We start from the raw sequence: 14472 nt of genomic DNA, 5'->3' as shown, positions 1-14472 counted from the left end.
AATCACACAACTAATATAACCAATAGATCAACAAAAGGAATAAATAAAAGCATAACAATTTAGGTTGTTCACTACTTCCGGTTAATTCTTCCAGTTTATTGAGCCTGGCAAACGAAACCCATAACATAAAAAAGGGGGCCATTGGGTTAATGATTTCGGGTCTGGTAGGTGTGTTTATGTATTGGATAAGAAAGTAAATCATGTCCAATCGACCATTTTAAGGCATTCTCCGTATCAGCCCAACACAATCCTTAAGAACCAACAAAATAAATATCATCATCTAATTTGTTCATAATCTGTCCATCATAAGCAGAATAAGTATCATCATCTAATTACTATTATTATATTATCTAATAGACAAAAAAATGGTGAATAGTAACTAGAGGCATTTTCGTCATTTCACTCTTTTTAAAAAATTCTAATCAAATTTCATTACACCAACAAAGACCCTCACACTTTTTCCAAATATTCAATCGACCCCCCAAACACGGGGTCAAGTGTCAAATAACTATTTTCATAAAAAATCTTAAATAAACTACACCCAAATATTCAACGGGTCATATCTTCTCGCTCCCAATGAGTTAAATTTTTCCGACACCGTCGTTAAACTCGAAATAATTTTAGGAACACAATGTCACTAACTATATGCAAAACGGACGTTTTTTAAAAAAACGCTACAAAATTTGGGTATTTTTCATACACGTTGATTTTGCGTTAAATTTTTAAAAGTCGATAATTACATAGCTAAACGCGGAGATGGACATATATTGTTAATTTAAAATAACATTTAAATCTTTCACGGGTTATATCTTTTAGTTCGACTCGAGTTGCGCTTCAACGACATCATTCTTTAGCCACGAAATAATTTTACAAACTAAACGCAATAAAATAATTGAAAACCGAACCCCCGACGCGAAGCGAGGGTTCAACAACTAGTTTGTACTAAATGTGCAGTAAATCAGACTTTAGACACAAGCCTTGGTCATGTTTTCATACCATTTATAATAATAGCATCGGTAACTTATTAATTACTTCACAAGATTAAATTTTTAAACCCTGTATAGTTAATTTTTCAGTGAAAATCATTCAAAAGATTTTTCTTTCTCGAACCCAAAAATATTATGGGAACAAACTTCTTTGTATTATTATTAATTAAAGTTGTTTGAATAATTGTTAACCTTTTCCTCTGTTGTTAACATACATATACAACAAATTTCACATATCCATTGGTTCACATACTTGTAGTGGCAACCGGAAAGATGCATAGCATCTTCAAATCCGATATGAACCTAAACTTTTGTTTCATCATACGTTCGTCATCATTATCATCATATATTTGTTTCATATTCAATTAAAACTCAAAAATCTAAACTTTTGATGTATTGTAAACAATGGAAGCTTACGTGAGTTAATTGTTGGGATCTGTGTTGTAATTTGAGTAATTTACAGTAAATAATTTGACACTCTTTTCAAAAAACTTTAGTTAGTGAATTTGACACATCAACAAAAAGTACATCACTTTCCTTTAACGTCACAGTTATGGTTAATGGTGGTCTAATAAACATTAATATAAACTTGTGTTGTAGCTCATGTAGTACTAGTCTGACTCTCTTAGCGAGAGGTCGAAAGTTCGACTCCTGTGGGGTGCAACATTGCACACAGGGTTGCCCCTCTATCCTTGAATTCCACTAAGGTTGTCTTTCACATATCGCGTTGCGGAGGCAATGGAGGAGTGGAGTTTTAACGTCTATGCCCTCAGATTGGGCCGAATTTTCTTCTTGGCAGCAGTTGGGAGCGTGTTATGCAACTGTGAGAGATGAACGTGTAGATGGTTAAGTCCCTTAAGTAATCCCGTAGTGCTGTAAAAAAATAAAGATTTAACTATAATAAAAAGAAATAAAGATTTATCTTGTTTTTAAAATAAATAAATAAATAAATAAACATTAGTACGGGCTTTTTTAGTACTTTGGTCTTCGTCCTATAGCTGTGGGTACTGTTTGGCGACGTCTTGTTTCGAAGGTTGGCGCTGCTATGGTTGGCCAGTCTTTGGGAAGTTACTTCGATGGTCTTCAGTTTGGTGTTGGTGTTTCTTCAGGTGGTGAGGCTATTCTTCATGCTGTGAATCGGCTGATTGAGGATCGTGGCTCTGATGTTGGCCTCTCTATGTTATTAGTTGATTTTCAAAATGCCTTCAATCTTGTTGATCGTACGGTCATGTTACGTGAAGTTCGCCGCCTTTGTCCGAGCCTTTCTCGGTGGGTTGAATTTTGCTACTCTAATCCAGCCAGATTGTATTATGGGAACCACACATTATGGTCTTCTCAGGGGGTGCAACAGGGTGATCCCCTTGGTCCGCTGCTTTTTGCTTTGGTCCTACAACCCTTGGTTTCTAAAATCAGAGATAATTTTGAGGTTTGTCTTCAGGCGTGGTATTTGGATGATGGTACTATTATTGGGGACACTTTAGTGGTGGGGAAGGTTTTGCATTTGATTATGGAGGATGGGCCTCGTTTTGGGCTGCATCTCAACGTTGAAAAAACAGAAATTTTCTGGCCTACGGAGGACCCTCGCAGCAGGCAAGTAGGTGTCTTTCCTCCTAATATTGCTCGGCCTTTAAATGGTGTTAAGTTGCTTGGGGCCCCCGCAAGTTCCGATCCTGGTTTTAGTAGTGAACTGGTGATGCAAAGGGTGACCAAGTCCATTGCGCTTATGGATAAGGTTGCTAAGCTTGATGATCCTCAGTGTGAGTTGTTGTTGCTTAGGGCATGTACGGGAGTTTCTAAACTCTACTTTTCCTTGCGTACTTGTCCTCCTAGTATATTTGAGGCGGCTCAACGCGCTTTCGATGGAGCCCTTCGATCTTCCTTGGAGCGTATTGTTACTGCTTCAGGGCCTGGGTTTGGTGATTGGCAGTGGCGGCTTGCCACCTTGCCATTTGCATTTGGAGGGCTTGGTGTTTATTCTGCGGGAGAAGTTCGTCATTATGCTTTTCTGGCTTCTCGATTACAGTCTGCTAGATTGCAGACCAAGCTACTACGTCATGCGAGTATTGTTGGTCTTGGTCGTGCTTTTGAAGATGCGTTGGGTCTGTTTAATAAAACAGTTGGGTTTGATATTTTAGGTAATCCGAGTGACGTCGCTGCCCCAATACTCATGAAGAAATTGGCAGATGTTTATTTCACAAAGGTTACCGCTTCTGCAGAATCCACTTTTTCGTTATCTCCCCGACAATCGGCTTTATGGAAATCACAGCAGAGTGATCACACCTCTGCTTGGCTAAGGGCAGTCCCTATTTTGGGGTTGGGTCAGACGATGAACGCAAAGACTTACCGATGTGTGTTGTGCTACCGGTTAGGTGTTCCATTGTTCTCTATCTCGACGGCATGCTCTGCCTGTTCAAGAGTTTTTACTAGGGATATTTTCGGGGATCACGCGGTGTCTTGTGCTGGTATGGTGGGTATTAAGCATCGACATAATATTGTCCGGGATTCCCTTGTTGATGTTTGTTATCGATCTGGGATTTCAGCGAGAAAGGAGGTTGACATTGGGTTGTCTGGAGGGAACGACAGGGCCCTCAGACCTGCAGATGTGTTACTTTATTCCTGAAATTGTGATCGCGATGTTTGTGTTGACTTGACAGGATCTTCTCCTTTGACACAGTCTGGGCTTTCTGACTTTGTCCCTCGACGTGCTGTGATTGATGCGGCTCGTCGGAAGCGGGTCAAGTACGAATCTAGTTGTCTGGCGATTGGTTATGGTTTCATTCCTTTCTCATTTTCTTCCCTTGGGGAATTAGAGAAGGAGGCTGTTTCTTTGCTAAAGCGGGTTCAGAAGAGTTCGATGGCGCAAGATATTGGTGCCGGTGCTGCTGCTCATATTATTACTAGGATAGGTTTTGCTATTGCTAGAGGTGTGGGGGCTCAGATTGTCTCTAGGCTTCCCACTAATTTTTTGTAAGTTTTAAAACTTTTAAGTTTATTATTATTATAATAATAATAATAATAATAATAATAATAATAATAATAATAATAATAATAATAATAATAATAATAATAATAATAATAATAATAATTAATTAATGTTTAAATTTAAATAAAAATAATATAATAATCTGGTCGGTGTTTAATTAGACCATGACACCGAAAGTTTTAGATGACTGACCTTCAATCACCTTTCAGTGACTTTTTTTTAAAGTTTAATCACTCCATTAAGAAATACATAAAAAATAATTATTAAATTTATTGTTAAATGAAGCTTGGCAAAAAAGTCAATTAGTATATGGAATCTGCCCACTAAACAACAGTCACAACACTGCACTGCATTTGACATTAGTAATCCTTGTTTCTGTAACTGTTTGAATTCAATTCAATTCAATTCAATGGCGGATACAAAAGTAGAGACGATATCAAGATTAGGTCAATGGAGGATCGATAATTTTGGACCATGTACTTTCAAACGATCCGAACCTTTTAAAATCGGCATTTGGAATTGGTACTAATTTTTTTACTTGCAACTAAAACCCTAGCTACTTATTTAATTTCTTCATTATTAATTTTTAATTATAATTATAATTATAATTATAATTATAATTATAATTATAATTACAATTATAATATAAATTTAGGCAATTATCAGTTGAGAAGAATCGGTATTTGTATATTCGTTTGTTTCCCGAGCCATCTCGCCTTTCTAAAGAACAACCGCCGATTGCTAAGTTCATCCTACGTGTCACCACCGTTGGAACCAATCGCCGACTCTATATCTCACCAAGTATCTTCCTTCTTATCTTTACTTTTTATTTCAATTTTTATTATTTATATTTATTATTTATGACTGATTGATTGACACTTTGAAAAATCATAACACATTGCTAAATTGCTAATTGCTAAATAAAGATTAAAGTGATATCATATATGCGTAAACGAATAAGTTTTATGCTGTTGGTGAGAGGATATCAGGCCCTAACCACTAGGCTATATTGGAAATGGTTTATAGTGATATGATATAGATGTAACAAATCAAATAATTTGACTTCAAATTTGAAAAGTACTCGGTGGAACTTTCATAATAAAACGTTTGGAAAATTACCATGTCGAACTTTCAATTATAAGGCATTAATGTGAAAGTTGAGTTATCAAAGTTAGATCGCAATGATAATAGTTCGAACTTGATTAAATTGATTGTAGTTTTTATGAACGATAAATAAATTGGTTGTAGTTGTAGCTTGTGGAGTACCTAATGATATATTGTTCAATGCCACAGTTCATGAGAGACTTCTTCGCACCAGTGAAGACTTTGTCTGGCCGGTGGATTCCACTTTCCATGGTCGCTTCATCATTGATGTTGAGTTTTTGGACCTGCAGGTGTATTCTACAAATGTAAGCCACTTGATATTATTGAATCTTATGGTTGAATGCAGGGGCGGAACACAGTGTTAGCCAAAGGTGGTATCCGCTCCCCCTAGATTTAACGGGAAAAAAAATTTTACACTAATTTTATTTTATTTTTACCAAAAAATATTAAAATTTTACACCCGCCCCATCTGTATTCGGGTTCAAGTTCCGCCACTGGTTGAATGTTGAAGTAAAGACTCGGGCTTTCGGGCATTTACAAGCCATTTCGTTGTGAAAAGTTGGTTTGGTTATATTTTATCTATAGCGGGTCAAAGTATTCCAAGGAAAACCTGAAAAGAAACAAGTCAGTGGGTCGCATACTTTTATTTACCTCCAAAATCGGTTTAAATGTAAAAAATGGGTTATTCTTATAACAAAATATTTATCTAAATCATACTAACATGTCAGTTTGTTGAAAGGATATCAAACCAAATATTGAAAGGATATCAAACCAAATCTATCTGTTTTGATCCATCCGAAAAAATTTACCCACTTGGATATGTTATCGACGTGCCGGTTTTGCTCGCTTTAGATGATTGGGATCTTTGATTGGCTTTTGTTAAGATTGCAAGATGTGTCAGTTGGGTTGGGTTTCGGGTCAAAATGGCTCTAAGTCAAAACCATAGATTTTTTCTAATTTATAATTTTCTTATCTTGATTTATAATCTTTTCATCTTAATAAACGTTAATCTGCTAGATATGATATCAAAAACTATATAATTACAATACCCCTAATCTAAATATTTGAATGAAGCAGTATAGGAGGTCTAAAGCATAAATTATGGGCAATTTTCGACTTGTATGACCTGTTATGTTTTTAGCAAAATATACTTGAAACAATTTAAAATTTGACATAACCCGAATCAACTCATTCATAGGTAAATGAGGCGAAATTTCTCCCTCAAGCTTTTCTTATCGCTTAAGCATTTCGAATGTTTTACTGCAGGGTGAGGAATCAAGTTCAATATGGCCAAATGATGTAATGTTGCGATCTTCAGCAAGCGAAAGCATCCTTCAATGTCTTTCTCGCATGCTTCACGAGTCAATTAACGCTGACGTCACCATTAACACAGGGGACGGAACTTTAAAAGCTCACAAGTCAATTCTTTCTGCAAGTTCTCCAGTTTTCGACAGCATGTTTTCACACAACCTTAAAGAAAAAGAATCATCAACAATCAATATACACGATATGTCACTCGAATCATGCTCTGCACTTCTCTCGTACTTATACGGAACCATTAAACAAGAAGATTTTTGGAAGCATCGTCTTTCGCTTTTAGGTGCTGCAAACAAGTATGCAATCACAAACTTAAAGGATTTGTGTGAAGAAAGCTTGTTGGAAGACATTAATTCTGGTAATGTTCTTGAAAGGCTGCAAGAAGCTTGGCTTTATCAGCTTGATAAGTTGAAGAAGGGGTGTTTGACTTATTTGTTTGACTTTGGGAAGATATATGATATTAGAGATGAAATTAATAATTTTTTTAGGACTGCAGATAGAGAACTTATACAGGAGATGTTTCAAGAGGTGCTTACGGTGTGGAAACCAGCTTAAGAGTCTGCGATTATGCTGATCTGGCGGTTTTCATGTATGTATATATTTGTATTTATTTGCTTAAACTGAAGCTGTGTGTATAAATTTGTATTCTGCAAACTTTAAATGATGTATGTAAAATATAGCTTATGTTTTTTTTTTTTTTTATGTATGTCACTTGCACTCTGTGTTCAGAATTCACTTGAGCATTTGAGTTCTCTGCTACATGATGGTGATAATGCAACTGATCATGAAGGAGATATCTTTACTTATAACCTCGGTTTTCAGTAAAATTTGTGTCACACTATAACCAGGTACAACGTTTAGTAGGATCGTTTTTTTTTTTTGGACAATTGTAGGGTCTTGTACTAATATTGATATTTGAATCCATGTGATTATTTAAGGTTTGTAATCTTAAAGAACACATTATATTTTTCAATCATGAGAGTATGGAGCAGTTGATAAGTCCATGGTTCAAACATCAGAGTATTTGGCGCATGTACGAAATGATGAATAATCATGCATGCGCTAAATGATGTGCGCTTTAAACCATGGACTAAAGAAACTACACAATCATTCCGTCAAAATCACGCTTTTCCTGAGCCAACAAACCATCCCATGTCTTGATGTCAATCATATTTATTTCTTTCTTTGATTTTTCCATGCCAAATCCTTTATCTGGTTTCGATCTCAATATGATATTCAGATAAAAAGCAGAAACTCAGAGCTTACTTCAATATTTTTCACTACATACGGTGTATCGTGATAACTAGTACAACACATGTTATATGTAATAAATATATAAAACCATTGATCAAAAGGAAATTTGAGTCCATCAACCTACCTCAATAAGAATTTCAAAAACGTATGCATAGTGTTCGATTGATAACTGTGTTTGCTGGGATGGCCAATAAAAAGATTTAGAATGGGAGGATGAATGCATGATCACATAAGTATAATGGAGTCTATAAATAAGTAGATGACTGTTACGCGACGGCTAATTTTCATATATGATTTTAGTAACGTTTCCATTTAAGAAAATGCAACTTGAGGTTACCCAACGAATCATTTTCAAATATGAAATGAAGACGGCTACTATTATAAACAATCCACAAATATATGACCGTTAACAATTTCAAAAGACAGTAGGATATCTTGACCATTATTCAATGGCTAATTTTCAATTTCAGATATTTAATAAAGAACGTTACTATTTAAGAAAATGTGGGTTGAATACCCTGATCGTTAGCCAGCTGCTTATATTCAAATATGAAATGAAGATCATTACCATTTTAGACACTGCACAAACATACGACCTTTAACAATTTCAAAAGACAAACAAATAAGTACGATTTTTTTTACACTTATTCAAAGAATAATATTCGAATATAAACCGAAGAACATTACCTTTTAAGAAATTATGAGTTGGATACCCTAATCGTTAGGCAACAGCTTATTTTCAAATATGGAATGGAGATATTTATCATTTAAAACATAATAAGATATGATATAACCAAATAAATTTTACAAAAATTTGTTTATAATATAACGTGGTCAAGTGATGGAAGGAACAGAGTAACCAGACATAAAATATAATTACCATATTATCTAATAGACAAAAGTTATGAATCGTAACTATGGGCATTTTCTTCCTTTTACCTTCTTCTTTTTTCTTTTTCTTTTTTTACTTTTAACTAAATTTCATTACACCAACAAAGCCCCCACACTTTTTTCACAAATTCAAATCGACCCCCCAAACAATGGAATAAAGTGTCAAATAATCATTTTCATAAAAAATCTTAAAATAAACTCCACTCAAATATTCAAGGGGTCATATCTTCTCGCTCGCAACGATTTAAATTTTTCCGACACCATCGTTAAACTCGAAATAATTTTAGGAACACAATGTCACTAACTATACGCAAAACGGACGCTTTTTAAAAAACGCTAAATATTTGGGGTACTTTTCATACACGTTGATTTTGCATTAAATTTTTAAAAGTCGACAATTTCATAGCGAAACGCAGAGATGCACATATATTGTTAATTTAAAATAACATTTAAATCTTTCCCTGGTTATACCTGTTAGTTCGACTCGAGTTGCGCTTCAACGACATCATCGTTAGCCACGAAATAATTTTACAAACTAAACGCAATAAAATACATTAAAAACTGAATCCCCGGCGCGAAGCCCAGGTTCGAAAACTAGTTGAATCTTATTGATTCATAACATGTATCTTCCCATTCTGTGATTTTTGTCCTTGTAAATTTTATGTGAACTTAACATACATCATTAAACAATGCACAAACATTTGACCGTTTACAATTTCGAAAGACCAAAATTTATTAATAGACTTGTTTACAATTTCAAAAGAAATTTGTTTATACACTTGTCTGTCATTCGCTTGGCGCTTAAAAGGGTCTTGTATCTCTTTGTAAATAAAATTTCACATACGAGAACCCTAAAGATATTCTTCTAAACCATCTAAATCCTTGATGAAATGCAGATACATGTCCTGAAGTGTGTATGTGACTGCTTACCCATAATTCCCATACCCATAATTCCCATCTCAATGATCAGAATAATAGTTAGCATGACGCGATCTGATCTATAGCGTCGTATTGTCAAAACGGGCCTGGATAGCTCCTAGGATCAATATGTCGTCGGCAAGATCATCAGGGAAACACCAATCTCTATAGGAGGCTTCATCTTTCTAACCTCCTCGGGAACGATCCATGTCAGTATCCGGACCGAATCTAAGATCAGTCATCAAACAAAACCCACATCGCCCGAACCTAACGGTCAACGAATGGGACAACGCAACCCAAAGATCATCCCGTTTGTCTTGGATGCCGACCCTAAATGGTCGCTTACGCTTCTTTTTTTGAAGCATAAGGTGTACGTAGGTCGGTCATTGTCTGTATACCGGACATGTAACCATGGACCGAAATCGTTTGACCGAAAATGGTTCGCTATCCCGACGTCAACTGTAACGTCGTGGCTTTAAATTTGATGAGACTATTCTTCATTATAAGATAGACCGGTAAATATATCTACCCTGAAAAAAAAAACATAAAATAACATCAAAAAATTGAAAAAACGACGTCAACTGTACGTCGTGGTTCAAGTAAAGCGCAACACGTACCAAGCATCACGCAACACGCACCATGGGAGTTTCCTGTTGCGTGGTGCGTGAAGCGTTAAGCATGAGTTTTGTAGCATTTTCATGGTCGTTAACGACCAAAAACAAGTTTTCTTTCTCACAACATAACATGTAAGCTAAGTCTAGACAATATCAACAATATATAGAAACAATAACCACAACTAATATATATTGTATTACACACACCCACGTAAGCGATTCAAACAATGAAAACACTTAAACGCACATAAAGTGTTCGACGAAATGTATTTCCTAAATAATGCATCAAACGACCGAAATATTGATTTTACTTGATTGTTATACATCGTGAAAGCTAATGTCCAAATTCTTGCTCAACAACTTTTATATGTATAATTTGATGGGTTTTCTTCACAAAAACGTGAAGCGGAGGTTTTTGATGTGTAAATGCGTGGTATATTGTGTATATGGGTTTCCAAATTGATCCGTTACGAGATTCCGAACACGACGATACTCGTAAGGGTTGTTTTGTATTTGTGACTGTAAGGTTTAATTCGTTGTTTCACGTAATGGGGATATAGAAACAGAATGAGAATAATAAAAATAAAATAAATAAGATAATAGAGTACAGATGTGGAAGCAATTTGTTTATTTGTTTCTCTCTATATTTACGATTCTTTTTTTAAGACGTAAAACAGAGGCATCCCCCATACTTGGTTACATGGATATATATATATCCTAACAAGCCATACAAGTAGGACTCATAAAACAATTAGGACTCTATATTATTTAATTCCTTCCACTAGGACTAATCCATATTTGACTCCAATTTAAATCAGACTTCAATCTGAATTCCTTTCACAATTCAAACTAGACGTCAATCCAAATACGTTGCTTCATTCTCGGATTCGGTTACGGATCACTTCTCCCCTTCTCCGGCGTAAGTTCACTCTCGTGAACCTAATATGATAAATGAGGGAAACGTTACCGAGCCACAGCCTCGGAGAGCCATTTAGCGGAGTTGGGATGTTGTCCCTTGAGACCAACACGATATGCCTTGCATTCCCCTCGACGTGTGGAGCTTATTTTAAATTCAACAATAGTATCTTCACTCAGCGTTAGTTCGTTATCAGTCACCAAATCCTCAAGAGCAGGAAAGTCCTCAGCTACCTCTTCATCCAACATAGATGGCTCAAAGAGTTATAGTTTGTCTACGTTAACAACCGAATACAACTCCATATACGGCGGTAACTCGAGTTGGCATGCATTATCACCAATCTTTCTAAGGATACGAAAAGGACCATATCGAATAGGCTTTAATTTCTTACCCTCGCCTTTTAGTCGATCCTTACCCAAATGAAGCCAAACGAAGTCGCCTTCTTGGAAAGTTCCTTGAACGCGATGTCGGTCATGCCGAGCTTTATATCGTTGTTGCGAACGAACCAACTGTTGTTCAACCTCTTTGTGGACTCGGCGGATTTTATCCAAAAACTTCGTTGCCCGTTCACTGTCTTTAAGGTCTTTACCATGTAACTCCGGTATCGATCTAGTAAACTCCATATCAAAAGGGCTTTGTGGTAAAAACCCGAATACTACCTCTGCAGGGGCCTTGTTGGTAGAGCTTTGAATTTTGTGATTGATAGCAAATTGGATGAACGAGATGCTTTCATCCCATGTCTTCGGATGACGAGAATTATAACCACGTAAAAGATGAACGACTGTACGATTAACAACTTCTGTTTGACCGTCGGTCAGAGGATGAAACGTGGTGCTTCTTTTTAACTTAATATCCATTTTTGACCAAAGTGTACACCAAAAACGACTTAAAAATCTCGAGTCTCGATCTGAGATGATTGATGTAGGAAGTCCAAAAATATTCCAAACATGATCAAAAAATAGCTTGGCCGCCTCCTCTCCATTAACAGTTTTCTTGCAAGGAATGAGAACTACCATTTTAGAGAATCGATCCACCACAACAAAAAGGTAGTCATGACCTCTGCGAGTAACTGGTAATCCACCAACAAAGTCCATGGAAATACTTTTCCAAGGACGTGACGGAACGGGTAGTGGAGTATATAACCCGACCTTCCTATTAGACGGTTTATGTAGTGACCTGAACTTTTCCATGTTTATATATATTAATTGAGATTGATATTTACATGATTAAATGTTTCCAACATGTTAAGCAATTAAACTTGTTAAGACTTGATTAATTGAAATATGTTTCATATAGACAATTGACCACCCAAGTTGACCGGTGATTCACGAACGTTAAAACTTGTAAAAACTATATGATGACATATATATTGATATATATATAGTTAACATGATACTATGATAAGTAAACATATCATTAAGTATATTAACAATGAACTACATATGTAAAAACAAGACTACTAACTTAATGATTTTTAAACGAGACATATATGTAACGATTATCGTTGTAAAGACATTTAATGGATATATATCATATTAAGAGATATTCATACATGATAATATCATGATAATATAATAATTTAAAATCTCATTTGATATTATAAACATTGGGTTAACAACATTTAACAAGATCGTTAACCTAAAGGTTTCAAAACAACACTTACATGTAACGACTAACGATGACTTAACGACTCAGTTAAAATGTATATACATGTAGTGTTTTAATATGTATTTATACACTTTTGAAAGACTTCAATACACTTATCAAAATACTTCTACTTAACAAAAATGCTTACAATTACATCCCCGTTCAGTTTCATCAACAATTCTACTCGTATGCACCCGTATTCGTATTCGTACAATACACAGCTTTTAGATGTATGTACTATTGGTATATACACTCCAATGATCAGCTCTTAGCAGCCCATGTGAGACACCTAACACATGTGGGAACTATCATTTGGCAACTAGCATGAAATATCTCATAAAATTACAAAATTATGAGTAATCATTCATGACTTATTTACATGAAAACAAAATTACATATCCTTTATATCTAATCCATACACCAACGACCAAAAACACCTACAAACACTTTCATTCTTCAATTTTCTTCATCTAATTGATCTCTCTCAAGTTCTATCTTCAAGTTCTAAGTGTTCTTCATAAATTCTACAAGTTCTAGTTACATAAAATCAAGAATACTTTCAAGTTTGCTAGCTCACTTCCAATCTTGTAAGGTGATCATCCAACCTCAAGAAATCTTTGTTTCTTACAGTAGGTTATCATTCTAATACAAGGTAATAATCATATTTAAACTTTGGTTCAATTTCTATAACTATAACAATCTTATTTCAAGTGATGATCTTACTTGAACTTGTTTTCGTGTCATGATTCTGCTTCAAGAACTTCGAGCCATCCAAAGATCCGTTGAAGCTAGATCTATTTTTCTCTTTTCCAGTAGGTTTATCCAAGGAACTTAAGGTAGTAATGATGTTCATAACATCATTCGATTCATACATATAAAGCTATCTTATTCGAAGGTTTAAACTTGTAATCACTAGAACATAGTTTAGTTAATTCTAAACTTGTTCGCAAACAAAAGTTAATCCTTCTAACTTGACTTTTAAAATCAACTAAACACATGTTATATATCTATATGATATGCTAACTTAATGATTTAAAACCTGGAAACACGAAAAACACCGTAAAACCGGATTTACGTCGTCGTAGTAACACCGCGGGCTGTTTTGGGTTAGTTAATTAAAAACTATTATAAACTTTGATTTAAAAGATGTTATTCTGAAAAAATGATTTTTATTATGAACATGAAACTATATCAAAAAATTATGGTTAAACTCAAAGTGGAAGTATGTTTTCTAAAATGGTCATCTAGACGTCGTTCTTTCGACTGAAATGACTACCTTTACAAAAACAACTTGTAACTTATTTTTCTGACTATAAACCTATACTTTTTCTGTTTAGATTCATAAAATAGAGTTCAATATGAAACCATAGCAATTTGATTCACTCAAAACGGATTTAAAATGAAGAAGTTATGGGTAAAACAAGATTGGATAATTTTTCTCATTTTAGCTACGTGAAAATTGGTAACAAATCTATTCCAACCATAACTTAATCAACTTGTATTGTATATTATGTAATCTTGAGATACCATAGACACGTATACAATGTTTCGACCTATCATGTCGACACATCTATATATATTTCGGAACAACCATAGACACTCTATATGTGAATGTTGGAGTTAGCTATACAAGGTTGAGGTTGATTCCAAAATATATATAGTTTGAGTTGTGATCAATACTGAGATAGGTATACACTGGGTCGTGGATTGATTCAAGATAATATTTATCGATTTATTTCTGTACATCTAACTGTGGACAACTAGTTGTAGGTTACTAACGAGGACAACTGACTTAATAAACTTAAAACATCAAAATATATTAAAAGTGTTGTAAATATATTT

The 14472-nt window shown here is 34.9% G+C and overlaps 1 protein-coding gene across 1 annotated transcript; it reads left to right on the top strand.

The window, feature by feature from the left end:
* Nucleotides 1-4241: 4241 nt before the first annotated feature.
* LOC139892206 (BTB/POZ domain-containing protein At1g21780-like) lies at nt 4242-7066 on the top strand. The gene is made up of 4 exons (XM_071875247.1): nt 4242-4491; nt 4625-4770; nt 5263-5378; nt 6340-7066. Exons 1-4 carry the CDS (start codon nt 4379-4381, stop codon nt 6943-6945), a joined length of 981 nt encoding a protein of 326 aa, XP_071731348.1. The 5' UTR covers nt 4242-4378; the 3' UTR covers nt 6946-7066.
* The last annotated feature ends 7406 nt before the right edge of the window (nt 7067-14472 follow it).

The sequence above is a fragment of the Rutidosis leptorrhynchoides genome, chromosome 2 (genome assembly GCF_046630445.1).
Source record: "Rutidosis leptorrhynchoides isolate AG116_Rl617_1_P2 chromosome 2, CSIRO_AGI_Rlap_v1, whole genome shotgun sequence".
NCBI lineage: Eukaryota > Viridiplantae > Streptophyta > Magnoliopsida > Asterales > Asteraceae > Rutidosis > Rutidosis leptorrhynchoides.
Note: the sequence above shows the minus strand (reverse complement) of the source record. Positions and strands in the feature narration are given on the sequence as shown.